This window comes from Mytilus trossulus, chromosome 11 (genome assembly GCF_036588685.1).
Source record: "Mytilus trossulus isolate FHL-02 chromosome 11, PNRI_Mtr1.1.1.hap1, whole genome shotgun sequence".
Classification (NCBI taxonomy): Eukaryota; Metazoa; Mollusca; class Bivalvia; order Mytilida; family Mytilidae; genus Mytilus; species Mytilus trossulus.
In genome coordinates, this window is record NC_086383.1 from 29,233,358 (window position 1) to 29,257,170 (window position 23,813).

The following is a 23,813-nucleotide window of genomic DNA, read 5'->3' on the forward strand; positions in this document are numbered from 1 at the left end:
GGCAATATTTTATACTCTAAGAAATAAATGTAAACCACTTTATCTTTGATAAAATATTAATATTAAGTTCGAAAATTTAGAAAATGGGCGTACCCAAAAATTATTTATTTCATTAAGCCCTTAATAACTTCTCATTTTTTATACATCATAAAGTGACAACGATGGTAAAAAAAATAAGTACAATCTAACTATAAATCAAATGTGCACGTAAACTTACAAAACTATCTGGAACAGATAAATATTCCAATGACCTGATTTTACCTGCTTAGGGCAACTTCTCTTTTTTCAACACTCTTAGAACAAAATTCAATGTACACCACTTTATCTTTTATAAATCATTAAAACAAGTGCATCCATGATAATCAGTCGTTTTTATTACAATGAAGTTAAATCATCCTTTATATACAAAATGACTTTTCTTAAAATGATAATAAAAGCATCAAATGAAAGAAATTGCATGAAAAATTCAAGAAAATGATAATAAAAACATGAAAAAGAAGAATATAGAAACAAATAAAGAAATAAAACTGTTTAGACTAATTTGGAAACTGTCGTTTTTTACCTATTTAGACTTCACTTGATACATGGTACATTAATCTAGGTCATGACGATCATTATAATCTCAAATATGTTTTAATTTGTTTATATATGACAATAAAGCTTATTATTATATAATGACGCTTGTAACTGACTTTTCATTCATTGTTTATTGATAATTATCTCTAATTCATGTGTGAGCAAAACATCTTTAGGATTGCAAACAGAGAGTACAACATTAACATAATTGTAAAACTCAACCAATCAGCCAGTATTAAATTACAAAAGTCGTCAGTACGCATGACTTCATAAGGCATTCTCAGACGTCACGGACATACGGTACCAACAAGTGACCTTGAAATAAATATTAATTAAGGCTTTATATGCTGAGGCGTTGGAAAAATTGTTGTGACAGCAAAGATATAACCATTAATAAAAATACTAGTACTAGAAAATACTAAGGATTTACTTGGAATGAATCTTCATACTAATTTGGGCGTATGCTGAGGCGTTGGAACAATTGTTGTGACAGAAAAGATATAACAATCATATCAATAATACTAGAAAGTACTTATTATTCAGTTCGAATGAATCTTCATACTAATTTGGGCGTATGCTGAAGCGTTGGAACAATTGCTGTGACAGCAAAAATATAACCATCAATAAAAGTACTAGAAAATATCAATTATTTAGTTCGAATGGTTCTTTATGGTAATATCTATGCATTTTTGACTAATGATACTAGGGGCGTGACAGAAAGGACAATTTGTCAATTATTGGTCATCTAAAGATCAATGTCCAAAAAACAAGACTGATTTAAAGTATTATACTCATATGTAAATGATGTAACATAAACACATCATTTTCCGGTCTGCAGAAATGGTTTTCCTTAACCTGGAAGTTTTGGTATAAAACGTTTTATATAAACTCTCGTTTAAATACTAGACACTTCTTGAGATTTTAAATCACGGAATAAGTGATTATAAGAAAAGCTCTGAAGTAAAGTTAATTCTTTAATACTTTAAAGAGCATATTGTTTTATATTTTATAATATTTTGATCAAATAGCTCCCTACGTTGCAGCGTATTTACACACACCCCAGGCTGGCTTTCCAATAAACAATTTTGAACCTTCCTTGCAGATGAAGGCAAATCCAGAAAAGGCACTCGGACGCACGATGAAGTGTTTATTTTATTTCAATTGTTGAAGACCGTATTATATTTACCATTTTACATCAAGAGGTAATATATTTACCATTATACGTCAAGATTGTTGTATTTAAAGTGGGTCAGTCAAATATCTCCATTTATTCATAATTCATAAATCAATGATTCAATGTCATGCTTTACTATCTTACAATAATCTTTAACAAAGCTCCAATTATAAAATCAGTAAACATTAAATGATTGATTAAAGTTTAAATAACTTTCAGTGGCAAATATGTCATGCATGTTCAGGACAAAATTAGAAATGACTAGACTCCGTTACATTCCTAGGCTTAAATGTATAGAAAAGGGGTGATTGATTAATTTATGTTTTAACAACGTTCAGTGGCAAATAGTTCATGCATGTTCAGGACAAAATTAGAAAAGACTAGACTCCATTACATTCCTAGGCTTAAATGCATAGAAAAGGGGTGATTGGTTGATTGATTTTTTTTAAAACGTTCAGTGGCAAATATTTCATGCATGTTCAGGACAAAATTAGAAATGACTAGACTCCATTATATTCCTAACTTAAGTATACAAATTGCCTGATACTATCTCTTCCATTACACTTATAACAGAGATAACAGGTTGTCACCTGGACATTGCAATGATATTGTAATGACTCTAGGCACTTACAAAAGTAGTTCGAATAATTCAAAGGTGTAAACTGAATGGTTTATGTGCGCGGTATTTAACAAACTATTTTAGGGATCTTATTTAACACACCTTTGTTGATTGGGTGGGATTGTGATATACAATTGGAAAACCCATAAAAATTTAATAATATTTGCACTTTTAATCCAATGAACAAACATGACAAAGAAACTTATAAAAGTGTGTACTATTGTTATATTGCCTTTTTTTAATGTTACTCTTCCATTGGTGTATACAACACACATCTTTTTAATCATAGTTTTTGTTCCTTCTTATATACTGTGGATTCATTTATTTTCGTGGGTACTAATTTTCGTGGATTGCGGAAAACTCACATATTCGAGGATAGTTAAATTCGTTGTTTTGGAAAAGTTTGCATGCATTCCTTTGGAAAATTTGTATTTTGTTGAATATTTAAATTTGTGGTTCCCCTGTTCCCACGAAATCCGTGACGAAAATTGGTATCCAACGAATATTAATGAATCCACAGACTGTTACACTATACATGTTAGACACAGCAGAGATGATGACAACACTCAATGTGACGTCATTGTATTATGATACAGAAGTTCGGATGAAATACATATATGGTGTATAATTTATTTTATAAATCATAATCTTCATCTTTTGATCATCGTGTCAATTGGGCTATATATAGAATGGTGTCGGTCAAATATCAACGGGAAATTAGCTAATGAAGCCATTGTTTCTCAATATAGAAAATCTAAAATTTTAATAAATAAGGTCAAGTTTCTATTTATCAGTCAGCCATAAATTAGTCTTAAGTTCATATAATCAAATCGCGTGAAAATTTTTACTTCATATCAACATTTTTTTAAATTATTTTAGAATTATTTCATTTCCCAAAAAAGTTCGTTCTTTCATGATTGTAAATATGCAAATGCAACTATTTGGTGAATTTTATTTCTTTTCGTGAGTTTTCGTGCAGAACATGCCACTGGACGCCATGAAATAACAATCAATCAAGGTATCATACCGAGTAAATTATCTGTTGATAAAAAATACAAACTAAGTTTCGAAATCATAGGCAGAGTTGACCTTCGACTTATTTTGCTATATTTTTTTGGGACAGTTTTGGTCATATGGGACCGCGTGTATTCTGGTATTTAGACATCATTGGCCCTCAAATGGTTTGATTCGAGCTTGTCGAATGGTTAAATTTAGAAAATCGTTACGAAAGCTACGTGTATATGTACTTTACTTGTATACCCTTTTAGTTTTGCTCTTAAAACGTTTAAAAACTTTAAAATTGGTTTTTCCTACTTTTGGTCTGGAACGTGTCTGATGAAGGTCAAAGCAAAAACACGTGTTGTATGCACGCAAATCATACATCATATATGCTTTTTTTATTCGTCTTCTTTATTTATAACAGTCGCTTTTTGTGAGGGTCTGAATGGGTTGACCGAATAGAGATTATTGGACAAAAAGGGCCGATAAATGGGCAAAGCATTTACATATTTTTTAGGGGCCAGATGAAGGACACCTACGGGTGCGGGAATTATCGCTACATTGAAGACCCATTGGTGGCCTTCTGCTGTTGTCTGCTTTATGGTCGTGTTGTTGTCGCTTTGACACATTCCCCATTGCCTCTCTCAATTTATAAAGAATATAGAAAAGTAGGGGAAAAAAGTAAAAATGCAGAAAAAAGGGCAACAAATAAAGAAAAGAGAAAAATAGAGTAAACAAAACCCAGAATAATAGGCAAAATATATGAAGAATAGAAATTACCCCAACCAGATCCTCTTTCATGGCTACCATGTTAGACTTTATTTTGCACTTTGAAAACTAAAGATAAATATAAACACTGGAAAAACCAAATAATTCTTATGATTGACAGCAATATTATAAAATTAACCAAAAAGGAAATATCATTGAAGAAAAAAATTACAACATTATATAAAGTCATTATTTCAGTGCAAACGCAATTAACCTTTCAAGTACATGCATTCAAACACAAAGTTACTAGGTTAATATTCTCATTTCTCAAAATATATTATTTAAGATATCTACTTCATTAAAATATAATGTATGCGAAATCTTAATAACACATCATAGTAAAAGATTTGCCGTCTTTAACATCAAGATACATTCATTGTTCTACTGACATTTAAAAAAGAAATAAAATCATCAGGTGTGGTAATTAAACATTGAACACGTGATGATTGTTTTCCGTTTTCAGGCTAATTTTGATTTAACCTCTTCAAAATTTTGTCAGTCAAAATATCAATCAAAGATTGAAAACATTTCCATTATATCGTTGTTTTATTGAATTTAACAATGTAAATTAAGAACAACTTGAGTACAACTTGACCATGTGACTTCGTACAACTTGATTAAGTGACTTGAGTACTACTTGACCATGTGGCTTGCATGAGTACTACCTGATCTTTTGACTTCAGTGTACAACTTGACCATGATTGTGACCTAAGTGTACTACTTGACCATGTGACTTGAGTACTACTTGACCATGTGACTTCAGTGTATAAATTGAACATGTGACTAAAATAATCGACTTATTTCCTTAGAAAAGCCAAAAAGCTGCCAAGGGGAGTTCGTAAACAAAATATCATATAAAGACAACAATATGTACCATTGCTAAAATAAGGAAACAAAGGGATTAGGCAAAACTCAAACCACAACAAACAGAACAAAAGCTTAAAATTGAGCAACACGAATTCCATTTACAAATTGTGTATTTTGGGCCTTTTATAGCTTATTGTTCGGTGTGAGCCAAGGCTCAGTGTTGAAGGTCGTACATTAACCTATAATGGTTTACTTTTATAAATTGTTATTTGGATGGAGAGTTGTCTCATTGGCACTCACACCACACCTACCTATATCTATAAAAATTGCATCAGAAAATTTAGAAAAAATAAAATAAAAAATGCTTTTCTGTATATGAAAATAACCTAATGACTCAAAAAATATCAGTTGTGTTATGTAATTATTATTGTTAAAAGTACAAGAATAAATTGTTGGATTTTTAGGCAAACATTTTAGTATTGTTTTGGTACATGCGGCTTATATTAACGTTTCCTATTCCAGTCGGACGTGGCCGGGTATTTACACATTCAAAATAATCAAGATAATGCTTCCGAAACACAGATGAGGATGTAAAGTAGAAGTAATAATGCAACATTTTGATACCCAGATAAAAAAACATTTGATGTGCGCTACCAATTTAAAGATTTTGAGCCAAACTGCACCTACACGTTATTATAATAAGTAAACAAATAATATACTGTGATTTATTGTGAAATAATTTTTTAAATATATATATTGTAACACGGCCTTGGCTGATATAATCCAGTTATGTCTATCCTTCGTCTACCCTTTGGCTATAAATTCCTTGAGTAAAGATAACAGTCTAATTTCATTGTAAACATCAATATAGACCATATTTAAAAACTATACATGTTTTGACTGTCTTCAAAGTCTATATCAATTGACTTTGATGTCTTTATTTATATTATGTATCTTTTTTGCTTTTTATTTTTGATATTCATTAAAATTGTCGATTTGATCAAAAGCAATGATATCTATTTCCCTCCTAATATGAATTGTCAATTTGGTCAAAAGCAATTATATTAACATTTTCCTCCTAGAATGTGTTTATTTCAATTTATAACTATAATACATAGACAAAGTTTCACATTGAAACTTGTTGTTATTTCATGGCGGTCATTTTTCAAGATATAGAAAATAGCATAATACATGTATATTGCCCCTCCCCTCGAAAGACATTTAGCCTCTCTTTTTTAACGATCAATGCATTTGAATGGGGACATACGGTTGGACCCCCCTTTTTATTCATGATTGGGAACCCCTTTGGAAAATAGATGGATATGCCCCTGATAATGTTTTTCAATATTATTTTACATATTAAAAGAATACAATGTGGACATATGGTTGAACATCCCCCCTTTTTTATCCTGGATTGGGAACCCTCTTTGGAAAATAGATAGATATGCCCTGATAATGATTTTCGATATAATTAAAATAGTACAGGAAACATTTTGGACTGTCATATATAAATGTATATACCTATATAAGTAACAAGTCTGCTTGTGTGGCTGTATATACAGACTGTTTAATATGAAATCCCCTATATTTTTGCTCTTCCTGTTTAGTTTACCTATGTCATTCTTAAAGTGTCTCAGTACTACTAATATATTATGATTTAATTAGTCTACATATATATCATGTCCTCGTTAGTCGTACGACAGATTGACATGTTACATTTGTATGTGTTGTAAAATGTCACACACTTCTACTGGTAATTATCAATTTTGTTACTCCGGAAATTGATATCACCGTGTTTTTTCTTGTGGACTCCGGATATTACCGCTATTAGGTCAAGGATAGTTTAGACTGATATAACTTTTCATAATTATTGTGTTGTAAATACCTACAACATATATAACACTGTATATTTAGTTATTTACACAAAATATGAGCATTTATTATTATTATTACATTAGGTCTTGCACGCAATTTTCAATGATACTTTAATTTGGGATAACATTGCTTGTTATGGTATGTCTGTCCATGTGTATATCCATAGAGATAGATATTGTTTTTAACATTTTTATTTCATTTTTATTTGTGTCATGATAGCTTTCAGTTTTGACGTGCTTGATCTTTCACGTCCTTATCTTTCAAATGTTAGAGTTTGCGCGTTGCTGATTAGGGTAAATTTAGATGTGCGAATCGGACGCACGAAATTACTGATTTATTGCTATTTTCATTCAAAATGCAAGGCATTTCTTTCATGATTCAAGGACATTCGTTGTCCCAAATGTAGGTTTCCTGTTACAGTAAGTCGTAAAACATACCATAATTAAATAAACGAGTGGTTTACATATATAAATGGAATGTTTCTAAAGTTAAAAATAAAAGGTAGATATCTCATTAATTTATTATAGTGGAATAAGACCACACATATTGTTTTATGAACAAATGAATGGAAGGATGTCTTTTACTTGTCGAACCAGTGATATCAATTTAATTTTGCATGAAACGTTCTTTTTCGAAGATGGCGTCTACGAGTAAGCATAAAACCAAATTACGTGCCAACCTAACCTGATTTTGAAGTTTACAAGAGTGTTTTGATTAGAGTGACTTATGAGTGGCTACCTACATGTATAATAGTTTTTAAGCGTTATCTTATCCAAAGTGCTGTTATTTTTCAGGTTTCTTGAACATTTCGTCTAGAGAGAGTACCAATTTGGCAACATAATTATCTTTAAAAATGTGTGCTTGGTTAAAACGTATAGATAGCAGATGTGAAGTTGGATTACAAAGTTGGTCAACGTTCTACAAAGTAATCTTAAAACTAGTATACCTTATTTATAATTAGCCATCAGGTTTTTTCTTTCCCTTTTAACTTCCCTTCCAAAACAACACCAACATAACAAACAAATGAACAAACGAACCCAGCGAAGGCTTGCAATGACTTTACAACATACTAGAGTGCGGATTCTTGGGGAAATCAATATTCAAACAAAAGGTAGAAATAACTAATCAGTGAGAGGTTTAGCGCTATTAAACCAGGTTCAATCCACCATTTTCTACACTTGAAAATGTCTGTATCAAGTCAGAAACATGGCATTTGTTCTACATTTGTTTGATGTGTTTTGTTATTTGATTTTGCCATGTGATTAGGGACTTTCCGATTAAATTTTCCTCGGAGTTCAGTATTTTTGTGATTTCACTTTTTAAAATGAATGCTCCTGGTTCAGGATTTTCTCGCTGTTTTGAAGAACCATTGGTGGCCTTCGATTGTTATATGCTATTTGGTCAGGCTGTTGTCTCTTTGACATATTCCAAAATTCATTCATACTTTTATTTGTTGTTTAAAGGGCTGCATCGTGGCTCAGGCTCAGGCTCATAATAGTACCTCTTTCTGGAGCAAACTATTACAATGTATTACGTCACTTTATTACTGCAGAACTAATTCAAATAATTTGAGTAATAATATAATGTACAACTACATGTATTAGCACAAAAAGTCATGATTTTTTGTAAGTTTGGTGGTCAAACCATAAGGAGCTGTCAAAATATGTTAATTCCATAATTATTTTGTTAGTTTAATTACAAAGACAGAGAAGCATGTCTTTTGGTTTTTTTCTATCAAGACAATTTCTCCTGAGATAAAGAAAAAAAACTATTTAAAATAAACCATATAATACATCATTAAAAATGTGTGCCAAACATAACAACTTTACATATTCTATTGCGTAAAAAATTATAAATTGCAAAAAAACCTTGGTTGTTTGACAATATAAATCAATGCATTTAACCTACTAAAGCACTTTGCTCGTGATGTAATGGTTTGTTATTTATATAATTAATGCCTTATTGACATTTATATCAAAGGTCGAGTAGTTGTTTTTTCCATGAAAAAGTTCGTTTCTCACGTTTTAAACTTGTATGTTACAGTTCGTAACTCCTCTGGATTTTTCTTTGTAACTCCTCTGCATTTTCTCTTTAAAACCCTTTTAGATCTTTGTGCGTAGCTCTATTGACTTTTACTTCTTTAATGTTTCATAATTTTGATTTCATATTTTAAAGCCATTCAAATAACTTTAAATTAAACCCGTCAAACAAATCTTAATAGGTGGCAAGCAAAAAAGGACAAGTCTGGTTTTTTTTCGAAATTACTACGCAGACAAACTGAGGAGAATTGACGTCACAGACCATTTGTATGTAATGACAGGTCAATGGAAATCAACAAAAGTCCAAGATAGTTATCTTCATTGACTCGGAATACATCAATACACTTTGAACAGCCAGCAGGGTGAACTACCTTTTTAAATCAATGAATGCATCACCGAATGTTGATTGTAAAACTGAAGACTCCATAATATTTTTAAACCTGAATAATGCATAAACACAATAATGTGTCAACAGCACACGGATGCCCCACCCTCACTATCATGGACCGTGAAATTGTGGTTAAAATCTCATTTGGCATTTAAATAAGAAAGGTCTTATCATAGGGAACATGTGTAATAAATTTCAAATTGATTGGACTTCAACTTCATTACAAAATACCTCGACCAACCACTTTAACCTGAAGTGGGACAGACGGACGAAAGGATGCACAGACCGGAAAACATAATGTCCATAAATGAGGCATAAAAGATGACAAGCTGTGTAAAAGAATTGGAGAGTTCAACTGACCAACCCTTTATCAATCACTAACTTAAGTAAAACCAAATGAGTTGATGAACGCTTCCTAAACTTATTAGCTTTATTGATGATATAATGAATAGAAGCTAGGAGTTGATGCCACTTCTTCAGTGCCATAAATAGATATAAGAAGGTGTAGGTATGAGTGCTAATGAGACAACTCTCCATCCAAGTCACAATTTGTCAAAGTAAACCATTAAAGGTCAAATACTTAGAACAGTCTTCAACGGGGCGCCATATCTTCTAACGTTTTTCAATGGTAACTTTGCAATTAAAAACCACAAGCAATCAGTTTTGCATTCATTGAACATATTTTTTAAAATACAAACATTTTTTATTTTATTTGTTGTATATAAAGCAAGAGTTCTTGATTATGGTCGATGCAAAGAAGGTCAACAAGTGAGTGTATAAAAAAAAGTAACTGTTTTGTTGATTAAAGAGGTAACCCTACATTATATGAACCGTAGGTAGTCAAACCGAAAAAATACCTAATTTATTGCTGTTATCTTCTTCTGTTATAACCGTTTATTGTTCATATAATATAAACCTTAGGCAGCAACCATTTGATTTTCTGGGGGGGGGGGGGGCTATGGGTTTTTTTTTCTGGACAAATTACAGCATTACATATAGTGGCAGCTGAGGGTGAAACAAACAATTTTTTTTTCACAGAATCAAAAACAAATTATTTGTTTCTCCAAAAACTGGAAACAAACTTTTTTTTCCAAAAAAAACCATAGCCCCCCCCCCCCCCCCGAAAATCAAATGGTTGCTGCCTTATTGGAAATGCTTTTGCTTATCCAAGTCATATGAGACGTAAGCCAGGTATCGAACATGTTTTTTGTTGTTATTTTTGTTGTTATTTTGATTTAGAATGTCGACAATTTTTGTATTTTATTTAGTTCACTTTAATACTGATGTTTTATTTAAAGCGTTGATGCTTTTTGCAATGTATCTTTAATCCCCCTTAAACATTTCGGTATCAATTCTTTGCAAACATGGGCCTTATCATATTATCACGCAATCTACCTTATATACCGCAAGGACGTATAGCTAACATACGTCCTTGTATACCGGTATATACTCTTTCCGAGTTTTGCCGAAAACAACCGAAGTTTACCGATGTAATGACGTTAGCTAATTTTTGCACGGATGTCTAAAAGTCGGTGTCACGTATTTCAAAGGAAACGCACTCGTACTTAACAAAAATGAATACTACATATTGAGGGTTTTTAAAAATTCCCTTTTATAGCTTTCGACAAATGTTGTAATTAATCAAGGTTTATATAACTGCTATTTACAAATGCCAGACGTGTTTGGTCTTTTTTTTACGTGGTTACTTTCGTAGTACGTTTATAGAAGACTCTGTACACCCTTTTTTATCTCTTCAAATGTGCTACATGTATAATTAATTGACGCAGTTTTGTATATTTCATACGTATTTATAGCTCTGATTGAAAAAAAAAATACATTGTGGTCTTGTTAAGTGGTCATGTTTACAATAAACCATCATCAACTTAGAACTTAGAATCCGGATGATAGGTTGGTGTCTAAGGTAACTAAAAACCACAAAAAATGTTTCATTCATAATTTTCTGCTTTTGTGAAGTCTTGGATATCACATTTAACTGAAGGTCTATTGCGATTACATAATATCGAGGTTTACCACTATGACCAAGTAAATAGGTTTCAAAATTGTACAATGTACACGTATGCGATTAAAACATACTTGTCAATAAACATACAACTAAAAAACTTCAAATTTTATAATAAGAATCCCGCCAAAAATAAATGGACAAATAAAATAATCCGAAATCTTAAGCTGTTCTTGCTATATAGTGATTTTTAAGGCATGGTTTTAAAATCCAATAAGTACATGTATATGCTAAACTTAAAACAAAGAACTAAATTGTAGTGATTGCACCGCCCACCCAATACCATTATACTAAATTGTAGTGATTGCACCGCCCACCCAATACCATTATACTAAATTGTAGTGATTGCACCGCCCACCCAATACCATCAATCTTCATTTATAAGAAGACGGAAAGTATTGAACAATATTATATTTATTTATTCTTGTAAATCGCCCTAAATTTTAGTGTTTTTGTCATAATGCATATGTATATATGAACCTGGCTGAAAATTTCATTGAACATGCTTCCGGGGTTATTTAGGTAGATCTTTTATTTCATGGCCATGGGACATAGTGACTGGGATATATAATTTTAGAAAAATAATATTTTGGGATAGTGCACTAATATAACACCAATGATAAAGTACACTGACATTTGGTCTTTAGAGATCAATGTCTGATTGACAATTATACCACATCTTCTTACTTTTAAATTAATATATAAAAATAAAATTTAAGATTTGAACAATTTAAAATTTGTATTTTATGACAGATACGACGAGTTAAATTATTGGTCAAGGTTTGAAAAATAACTTATGAGATATAACTATCTCAAACTATTAAAAACATTATAGAAGATATGTTATGATTTCCAATGAAGCAATTGTCCACAAGTTAGGGAGATGTGGTATGCTATTCTAATCAGACAACGATCCACAAACAAAGAAGACGTGGTATGATTCAATGAGATAACTACATGTATCCACAAACAATGAAAATGTGGTAAGAATTCCAATGAAATTATAATTAACTATCGAAAAAACAAAGGAGATGTAGCCAGAATGCCAATAAGACAACTACATGTATCCACACACAAAGAAAATGTGGTATGATTTCCAATGAGACACCTATCGACAAACAATGAAAATGTGGTAAGAATGCCAATTATCCAACTATCGACTAACAATGAAAATGTGGTAAGAATGCCAATTATCCAACTATCGACAAACAATGAAAATGTGATAAGAATGCCAATTATCCAACTATCGACAAAAAATGAAAATGTGGTAAGAATGCATATTATCCAACTATCGACAAAAAATGAAAATGTGGTAAGAATGCCAATGAGATTACTACTGAATTGAAAAACAAAGACGATGTGGTACATGTACGATCTCCAATGAGACAACTATTTACAAACAAAGAAGACGTGGTATGATTTTCAATGAGACAACTATCAACAAACAAAGACGACGAGCTGGCATGATTTTCAATTGAAAAAAATAAGAGTATCAATGAGAACTCTCCATAAACAATGAAAATGTGGTAAGAATACCAATGAGATAACTCCACAACAGACCCAAGGACACGGATGTAAACAACTAAACACATCCGGCTATTATTATGTTAACGTAACAGAAAAATATATACATGAAACTATAAAAACATATTTATAATTCCAAGCTATACACCAATGACCCTCGTGTTCGTCGTGTACTATAAATGTCCATTAATTATTTTATTGATTGATCTAATTAATATAAGGTTAGGATTTCCTTCTCATGGCTTTCCGCAGATGAAAACCAAATACGTATTTTTCATTCATAAAATTTATGCAAATTAGGTCTTTAGTACAGCCGTAAATGAGGAATTGTATTGTCAAAACTGTCAGTAAGTTTGACAGTTGTGGTCGGGATCGAATATTATTGTATTAAAAGTGCTACTTATATTTTTATATCATAGTTAAAAATGCATATAATCTCTAAATTTGGGAAGTACATTATGCCAAAAAAAATTAAACAAAGTTAGGCATTTTGTTTGATGTGGGTTAAAACATAATTGACCATTTTGAAATCAAAGAGCTGCATGCACCTGTCGAATATTGATGCCTAATTAGTAATTCTAGCGGTCAGTAGCACCTGCATTTCCGTTTATAAAAAAATGATTGTTCCAAAAAAACAACTTTCAAATAGATTTACTTTTAAATTTTAGTACGTGCACATATTCATAAAATGATCTAGTTATAGTCCGTTCACTTTAAAAGATGTAAGAATGAACCCCAATCAGTCGGTCCCTACTCATGGTAGGTGCGTTCGGAAGTCAGTGGTTCCCTCTGGGTTCTCCGATTTTTTCCAGAAATAACAAAACAAATGGTCACCACGGTTGATTTAATAATACTAGAAGTGGCGTTAAAAAACAACCATCAATCAATCAATCAATCAGTTAATCAATCGATCAATCAATTAATTACTTTATTCGTGAATTTAGAAATCGAACTGTTAAAGTCAAATTCTACTAAATATGATATAGAGAAACCAGTATAGTCAAACAAACCATGCAATTTGAATGTGGAACATGAATTAATCCGTTACATCATTTTCTGTTATATTTTATTCATGATAGTATTGTATACTGTCGATTATTGAAAAATTGTATCTGTTTGCAACTGCTACAAACGGAAAAAGGTTGTTTTCCTCTTGTATAAATTAGCATGAAAGGGAAATAATTTAAATTGACTTCCGTCTTTTCAAGATGGCCAACGCTTATTTACAACGCCTGTCAAAATATCAAACAAAATGGTGCAGATTTTGATGTTGTTTATTGATTCTTTCACGTCTTGTCAGTTAGAAGTTGACACAGAAGGAAAAGTCATTAATTAAGTGATAGGTTAATTAAAACAATTAGTGTAATTATGAAATAATTAATAATTATAATAAATGTCAACCAATAAAATAAATCAATGCGGAAACGCTGTTGTATTCATCAAATGTAAAGTAAGACACGAAAGTGTTTGCGCAATCAGTTCAAGGTTTCTTGTATGAAATCTCAATACTTAACTTAGTCAAGAAAAGACCGTATTTTAAGCAAAGGGAACTCAAACTTCACGACAGAATGGGACAAGTAAGATTAGAAAAGCTGACAAAGTGTATTATGTAAAAATATACAATGGACCGAAAAGAAACATATGTCAAATATAAATCAATAAACATCGGCGTTTGCGCAATGAGTGCATGGTTTCTTGTATGCAATCTCAATACTAAATAAAGGAAAGACCGCAATTAAAAGCAAAGGGTACACAAACTAAACCTCACTCGAAAAGGTGCAAGTAAAAGGAGAAAAACTGGCAACTTCACCTAATAAGGATGTCCAGTGGCAAATAGCATACATATCACGACCAGAACTTGCAAACTAACCTCTCCTTGCATTAGAAAAGAGTTCACCATCACGAGCTGACCAATAATTGATATATTTAAAAGAAATTCTCCTCAGGTTCACAAAGCCAAATGGACAAGCCTGATAATCTGCCTACACATATTTATACTTTGCTTTGATACGATAAATTCTTGTAGGTAACTTGCAAAAGAAACAATCACATTCATCTTTTTTTTTATTGAACGAACATGAAACTAAATGTAATACAAAACCAATAAACACCAAAACCCAAATGAATGGTTTAAAGAAAAAATATTAAGATGAATAAAAACTAACATGTAGCATTAGTGCAACTAGTTAATACATTTGTACTTAAAATTGAAAAAAAATATATCGCTAAATATCAAAACCCAAACAATGAATGGTTTAAAGAAAAAAAACTACCATAAAGCAAGAGTGCAAGTACAAAAAAGAAGATGTGGTATGATTGCCAATGAGACAACTATCCACAAAAGACCAAAATGACACAGACATTAACAACTATAGATCACCGTATACTTGAAATTAAAAAAATCCTAAATAAATATCAAAACCAAAACAATGAATGGATTTAAAGAAGGAACGAAAATAAGACGAAGAAAAAAATAACATGTGGCAATAGTTCAATTAGTTAATACTTGAAATTAAAAAAAAAATCGACAAATACCAAAACATAAACAATGAATGGTTACAAGAAAATAAATAAAACGAAGAAAAAATAACATGCGGCAAAAGTGCAATCAGTTAGAATTTTGATATTAAAAAAATAACAAACATACCAGCTGAGATATGATAAAACGTATTTACTGGATTCATAACGGTGCACATTTAAATAATTGCTTCCCTATTGAAGGTACATGAACACACCATTTACATAATTTTCAATTGTTCTAAGGTTGTAATTGTACTAAAAAGTACACCTATTTGTCAAAGATTAACTTCCCTGATGGTAAGGGACTTTTTTTTTCTTAAGTGCAAAGATGCAACTTGTCCAGATTATAACGAGATATTTCGGGATTTCAACATCCCGGCTGATGACGTCATAATCATTCACGAACTTCCTTATCATTGACGTTTTGTATTGTGTGTATAATAAAAAGGGAAATTTTAAATTATTTTTACTTTGTTTTATTAATAAACTTTATGAAAAATAATGTTATGGTATGGTACATTACGACATAAAAGTAAAATCCATTCATTAAACAAATTTGTGAAATATTGTGAAAATATACTTGTGTTTTTATTTCCTTAACAGATAAGTAAAAGGATATAATACTTATGCCGAAGGTAATGTATTGCACCATACAGTTAATTTTATATTTATTTCCCGTGAACTTTAGTGTAGGTAATGAAACCAAAAAACTCCAAAACATAACTTTACTGCATAAAAGTAAGTAATTGTATTTAAAGTCGGCAAGTATGAACTCAAAAACAGAGAGCCCTTCATATGTCTTTCAATGGTGGACAAACCCTGTAATTGCTGTTGCGCTAGTTATATAATTACTCGTGAAACTAAAAATACGAATAAATATGCATGAAATATTTGCCACTGGACGTCAAGCAAACATCAATCAACCGCAATCGAAGAGTTTGTAGAGGTACACAAAGTAACGTCAGGATCAGAATGTTGGCTCGTGAAGTTTTCAAGCACAGATCTAAATTTGACACCATATATCAAAACGTAAATATAAAACCATAGTTTAATAACATTGAAACAAATTAACAAAAGTTCAAAACAAGTGAACATAAAATGATAATAAATCAAGAAGAATTCAATATCAAAATGTCAATTTAAAAGTTGAATAAATTGCGGTTCAAAAGATTCTACGTGTGTTATCTAAAAACCTTAACTGTCACATTATAAAATAAAAGTTTCTAATATGCCGCTTTTGCGTGGACGATTCGATCACATGATTTTAAAACCATTCAAGAAACGCTTGGAAATATCAGGAATTCGAAATATAGTATATGAAGAAAGTTTGGTTGATTGGTTGTTGGTTGCTTAAAGTCTAATTGCAGTTATTTCAAAGAATGTCTAAGAAGAGAATAAATCGACATTAGATAAAATGTGCAGGTCTTATATTAGAGGCTTTCCGGGAAATTTGGCCTGCCACTGCAACATAGGGTATATTGGATAGGGTCAGACATTTTTGTTTTGCAACAGGCTACCCACAGATTACCAAAAAAGTTGTTGCAAGAGCTGAAGAAAGATGATAATAGTATGGCAATTTTAAACATTTGTTAGATATTAAAAGACGGAATATTTTCGGCTAGATCTCACTGTGTTTTAGATGCACACTCTGTGGCAGTAGACAATGCATAACAGTGTTATTTGTTACGTTAGTCATGTTGAAACTTACAATGCGCCTATATCGTACATTTTTTTCAAATGACCTATACTGTGGATTTATTCATTTTCGTGGGGGGCCAATTTTCGTGCTTTGAGTAAAACTTGCATATTCGAGGATATTTAATTTCGTGGTTTTGGCAAAGTCTGCTGACATTTCTACAAAAAAATGGAAAATCGTTGAATTTTTAAATTCGTGGTTCCTCTTTAGCCACGAAATCCACGAAAATTGGTATCCAACGAATATTAATGAATCCACAATATGTTAAAAGTTATTTCTTTTTTGATTTAAGACTAACCTCTTTCCCACCACTTAAAGCCTCACCAAAACATCAACATAATCATACGTTGTACTGACTGTCTTTCCCACCGCTATAAAGCCTCACCAATCATACGTTGTACTGACTGAGAATTTTTTCCCCCTGTAAACAGCTTGCGTTTCTTTCAAATTCAAACATTTTAAGGTGTTATTTTGTTGACTTTTTAGTGTGTCAAGGACTGGCTTCTTTTTCAGATAAATCAGTGTAATTAGAAATACATCATGTTTCGGTATTTTTTTTATAGTTTAGTCCTAGTGTTATAGTGTAGGGTTACGGAGCTACCATTTGAATTTTATGGGGGGGGGGCTAGGATGAAAAAATTTATCCTGCATTTATTTTTAGTTGTAATCTCTGTCCTGCCTTTTTTTTTACTCTATCCGGTCCTGCTTTTTTTTTTTAGTTTATCCTGACGTTTTGTACATAAATTGTCATCCTGACTTCTTTTTTTTTTTGCAAGTGTCTCATCCTGCATTTTTTTTTACTCAAAACTCCTGTCCTGCCTATTTTTTCAAATTTCATCCTAGCCCCACCCCCTAAAAATCAAATGGTAGCTCCCTTATTTTTTTATTTTTTTAAATGTTATAAATTGTCTCAATCACACATTTCTATGACAAAAAACTTTGTAAATTCTGATATTTATCACAAATTATCTTTATTGTCAATCTTGTAAAGTTAATGGCGCTTTGATAACGTGATCAAATGTTTTGATAACATATGTGTAAAATTTGACATCTTGACCTACTAAAGGTAACACGAATGAATGACCAGTTCGACGTAATTTTCAACCAAATATATTTCCAAATTTCACCCACAAATATGTCCAAAATCAAGTTTTTCAAAAATTATTCATTAAGTGTCGAGATAGAGTCGTGTCGGTTCTTCTATACCTTCACTGACATTCAGTAATTTTTGTTTTACAAATATTTGGGTAATCATACATGTACATTTTGAATCGAATCTTATATTCTTGCAATTATCAAATCTATAAATGGTGTTGAGTTTTAGCAAGAGCTTTGTTTAGACGTTCAGTTTGCCGTTTTAATTCAGTTTGCCGTTTTAATTCAGTTTGACCGTAACTTTAGTTTTATAATTTGGTTATCATATTTTAGCTATTATCGATTTTAAATAGTGTTGAATTTCAGCAAGAACTTTGTTTTAGTTTAAGTGTAAATATTTTCCAACAGTTATTATTACTCATACAAGTTTTGTTTGTATATTTGGTTTAACTACATTAATGCAAATTAAACAAATTCCAACATTATATTCGGTCACATTGGATGTTGACGTGTCCATATCATGACAGCAAAATGTAAATAAATGTATAAACAAATTTTGATGAAAAACAAAACAATTCTGCATAATGTTATCATGACACCATCAATGGAATTTTCTATCTCAAATTTGAAAAATAATATCAAACCAATGCAATGTTATTGTCATTCAACGGCAGATTGAAAAAAAGGGATTTTAGATGCAAAGTTGGATTCTGTACTTGCTCATGAGCAATCAGAATAGCACAAAAAATATACGGCAATAAAAGACAGGAAGGCACCCGAGGAATCAAAGGCAGGGCTAACTTAAAAAAGAATTAAACATCTTTCATTTATATTAGTGTTTTTCAAATGAATGTCATTTTCGCAGGACCAGTAGGTTTGGAGCCGGACCAGTAGAGTTATAAGTCCACTTGTCCGGCTGGCCAGTACACAAAAAGCTTAAGTTCGACCCCTGGATGCAAGCATTAGAAAAGACTATATTTTGGTTTAATTTAGATATCTGATATTATATATAATGATATAATATCAGAATTGTATAGGTTACAGATGGGTATTATATCTAAATAAAAAGGCATTGGTCTTACGTTCTATATTTTCGATTTATATTTTCCATAATGTGGTCGCTTGAATACACAGAATTTAAAAATGCAATTGAAAGCTTGTTGACTGATAAAATATTCACAAACAAATTTTAAATTTTGTAACATGTATGTCTTCCAAAAAAGTTAAGACTATTTTCTGTAAATTATTTACTTGGGATACCAAGCAAAATACCCCTCTATATAGAATTTCAGCAATCGTTTCGATAGGTTAATCTTAAGGGGGAAAATGAATGAAAAACCGAACGGCACGTCGTCATCTGGACCTGTATGTATAAAGCTACGAAGGTTCAGATTTGTTCCGAACGGACGACTTTTTCTACATGTCCTACGAATAATTAGTATCACGATTGGATAGCAGTTTTGTGCATATCGGCCCTGTAAACAGAACTGAATATGTTTGAAAATTAATGAAGCTGTATTTGTATAGAATGGGTCAATGCAAAAGAACCGGTTCTTTTTTTTATAAAGTCCCTCGACATAAGCATATCTTTTAATATTGGATCTCATTTGTTATATTTTTTTTATACCAAATATTTAGCACCTATAAAACAATAGCCTTTGTTTTTCTAAGTCGATGAAATTTGACATTACTTTTTTTTATTATTTCAAACAGAATATACATTCATAATTTCCAATAATGTATATGCGTGAATGATTTGATTATTCATTAAATATGTTTTTTAATCTATCCGGAATATTATTTTTCTGTCACCTCTCGTTCGCTCTCGCTCGCTCGCTCTCTTTTTCTCTCTGTTTAGGATTCTCCAGACGAACCTTCACCCCTTTTTTATATATATTCTTCTTTCGTGTTCTTTCTCCCTATCACAATAAGTTTTTGTCTGATTCTCTTCTTACCTTCAGCTATTGATAGAATATATACACATACAAAAGTTAAATTCAACCGGTCATTTTCTTTGTACTGTTTTCGCATTGCTCGTTCCCTAATAACAACTGTATGCATACAGTTTGTAATTTGTCTATAATACATGTAACTAAGTTATTGATTCAAACTGTTATTTGATCAATTATACAGACATGACAGCATTGCATTGAACTGTTAACTTTCAAAATGCATACATCAAGTATGCCATTTGATAAAACATATATTTTTTTTCATTGAAATAATTTATGAGTTAAATGATGAGTACTGCATATCATTATTTATCACATTAATAATTTCAATAAAAAATATATACAAATTGCATATGCATCAATGTCTTTGGCAAATATTCAAAATTTAAAAAAAAATCATCAAAAAGTAAGCGTCAACGAAGGCGCGCTTTTTTAACTATCACTTAAGGACAAAAAAAGGTTTCTTACCTTTAAAAGATGGATATCCTTTTGATACAGAATTGTAGAAATATTCGTATGGTTTTCACGTGACAAAACTAAATTTGTCTGTCCATCAGAACTGTTCAGTGCTGTATATGATGTATATATAGGTGCAAGATACACAAAGTTAACTGTTGAAATAAATAAAAATAATCCATTCCTAAGCAAGAAGTTTCGTATGAAATTCAGCATTGTTGTATATATAAGTTGTATATTACTATATTCAATTAAATATTAAAACAAAAAAAATCTGTTGTGTTAAACACGTTGTTGTAAGATGTAGTAGTAGATCAGTTCGATCAGTTTTAGGCTTGGGGAATAAAACAAGTGAATTTTATCTATATATCTACAGAAGTTACCCTTCGGCCCGTCACAGACTGTGAGTCAACATTCGGAAGTCGAAACACCTTTTCAATGGAGGTCACGAATGGATGACAAGTCCGTCCTGCAAAGCTAACGGAACAATTTTTCCATCTCCTGATTTGGTTATTAATTAGTTATTTGTCCACTCCCACAATATAGTTTTCATAAAACAATAGCTATATCCACTGTTCCGATTGGATAGTTATCTATGCAAGAAAGTTTTACATGTCGGAAATCCGAAAATTAATGTATTTTTCTTGTGTTCGATTTACTATCATTTCTTAACATTGTCTTCAGTCTTGAAGAAACTTTTCTTACATATACTTGTTAAATAGAAGATTAACGCATTGAAGTTATTAATAACTAATTGTCACAATGTTTCTCAATTTTATGGTTGAGTTATCCTCGCGGGAATTTTTGCGAATGGTGCAGAGAGTAACTTATTTTCGTCTTTTATTTGAGGCCTAAACAGCCTACAAGAGGCATACAAACCTCATGGATGTAGTTAATTTATGTATTATTTTTTTTTTATCTTGAAATGATAATTTACGACACATTATATTATTACTATTCTATATTTATTTATGTACATTAAAATGACATAAGTTACAAGAAAACCACATAATAGCATATTCATCTTGCTATCGTTTTAGGTGGGACATTTGCCTACGTTTAAGTTTATATAGAGATACAAATATTTTTGTCAACTTTGAAAGAGAAAACTAATTAAAGACAATTATCAAAGACAGGATTTTTACGTTGTTATTTAAAGATAAGTTATACACACCCACTGCAAATTAACATTAATTTAACATAAATTTAAACAACAGAAAAATCTTTGTATAAGATAAATTCGACTACATCATTTTCTGACATTTTTAAAATCAAATTGACACTATGTGTCGAAATAAAGTTTATATGTTATTTTCAAGGATAATTGATAGTTTTCATAAACCGTATCCGATTCCTAAATTATGTTATGTAAACTGGTTCTTGTGTGGTAAACCGATGCCCTGTCTAAATAGAGAGATTAGGGAAAACAACATTTTCTCTCATTCAAAATATTAACTTTATTATACCTGAGAAAATTAGTTGCTTAGTCACTTGTAATAACCGTGGTTATCTTTTTTACAGGGTGAAAACTTGAAACAATAGAAACAGTCCTAGGTTACAAGTTATATGTATTTGAACGTTGCAGTTTTAACTTTGCCGCTTCATAACTGGTACTCTGTTTGCAATAAAACGCACGAGTTAAAAGCACAAAGAAAAATGTATAAATCCAGGTAAAATTCGATGTGTGTAACTATTAAACTAGTTAATATGAACGTACAAATATTAGAATATAGTTAGTAATATTACTATAGACAAGTCCATATTCAAATTGCTAACTTAGTTTCGATATCTAGTAATCTATTTATAGGTTCCAAAACAAACTCTAAAACAGGTAGGGTAAACTATTTATAAAGAGGTACAACGGTGGATTGTTCATAATGAACTTGCAATCTTAATTTTGTAAATTTGTATCAAAAGACACATACTTCTTAGCTGTTTTAGTTCTACGGGAAACTTATTTGTTTAGCCTTATATCCCGGCATAATTCTGAACGAACCGTCGCTATTCACAAGTCAAGCAAGAAAACAAAGCATCCATTTTTCCCTAACTTAAAGTTAAATATTATAAGTATTAGCGGCGAAATTTTATCAATAACGAGACGCGTATGTAGTAAAGAAAACGAATGCGCGAATAGTTTTTACTACCTTTATATTATTCGTTTGCCCTGATTAGCACATTTTTGGTGTTTACTAGAATTGTCTAGAAATAACTTAAGCATAAGAAAATGTGGTACGATTGCCAATGCCACACTGTCTAACAAAGACCAAGATGACATACATGTATAAGTTAAATACTACATAGGTAAACTACTGTATTTTCTACTTTCTGAGGTCAGTCAATCTCATCCTTTGTTTGTTCATACATTGTACCATTTTTGTATGCCCCACTTATGGGCATTATGGTTTTTTTCTGTCTCTGCGTCTGTTCTTTCTTCTGTATGATCTACGTTTTTGGTCAAGGTTGTCTTTGGTGAAGTTGAAGACCAATCAACTTAAGGAGGCTCGAGGGTATAAAAATTTCAGAAAAAATTAAACATTGGGTTTTCATTACAAATTTTATGTGTTACCTTTTGTAGTTATTACTTTATCATATGGTACAAAAATCATTCAAAACAATTAATTCGTGTGGGCCCCAAATGAGTTTTAAAATGTATACATCATTGAAAAAGTTCCAAATTATCTCCCTTTGGTGGAAAATGCCATATTTTGGCTTTAAAATTGAAATATCTTTTTCAACTCATCGGTGACCTATATTTTTTAATATAATTTCCATATAAGCTGTACTTAAACTAAATTATTGTAAAATTTGAGCGATTTCTGTAATAAATTTATTTTTTTATTTCGATATTAACTTTATTTCTACTATTACTTCAACAGAAAAAAACCACTTTTACACAAATGTATGCTTCTTTTGAAGGCAAATTGTGAGCGCAAATGAACGGTGACCCCACTTTTTTATTTTATTTTTCTATTAACTTTAAGATAAAGTTCATTTAAAGAAAAATGTAGAGAAATCCTATATAAATGATTTAGACCCGCGAACCCCCTTAAAACTTAGTACACATGTTCTATGTTATGATCTTTCTGATTTTAATGCTAAATTGGACAGAACAAACTGGACAGGGTGTGAGTAGGGCATCAGTGTACTATGGACACATTCTTGTTTTATATTTTATTATCATGCTAAGCTTAGACTTCTTAATTGTGATGTATGCAATAAACTTTTGCATGATGTCCTTATTGTACTGAATTTATAATATTATTTTTTTTTACATTTCCATATACAAGGATTTATTATTTATCAGT

The 23,813-nt window shown here is 31.1% G+C and overlaps 1 protein-coding gene across 1 annotated transcript in view; it reads right to left on the minus strand.

The window, feature by feature from the left end:
* Positions 1-20,990, minus strand: part of LOC134690966 (zinc metalloproteinase dpy-31-like) — a 41,901-nt gene extending 20,911 nt beyond the window's left edge. The window contains exon 1 of the mRNA XM_063551144.1: positions 20,521-20,990. Within this exon, the coding sequence (XP_063407214.1) occupies positions 20,521-20,724 (204 nt within the window). The 5' untranslated portion in view covers positions 20,725-20,990. The remainder of the gene's footprint in view (positions 1-20,520) is intronic.
* Positions 20,991-23,813: the final 2,823 nt, after the last annotated feature.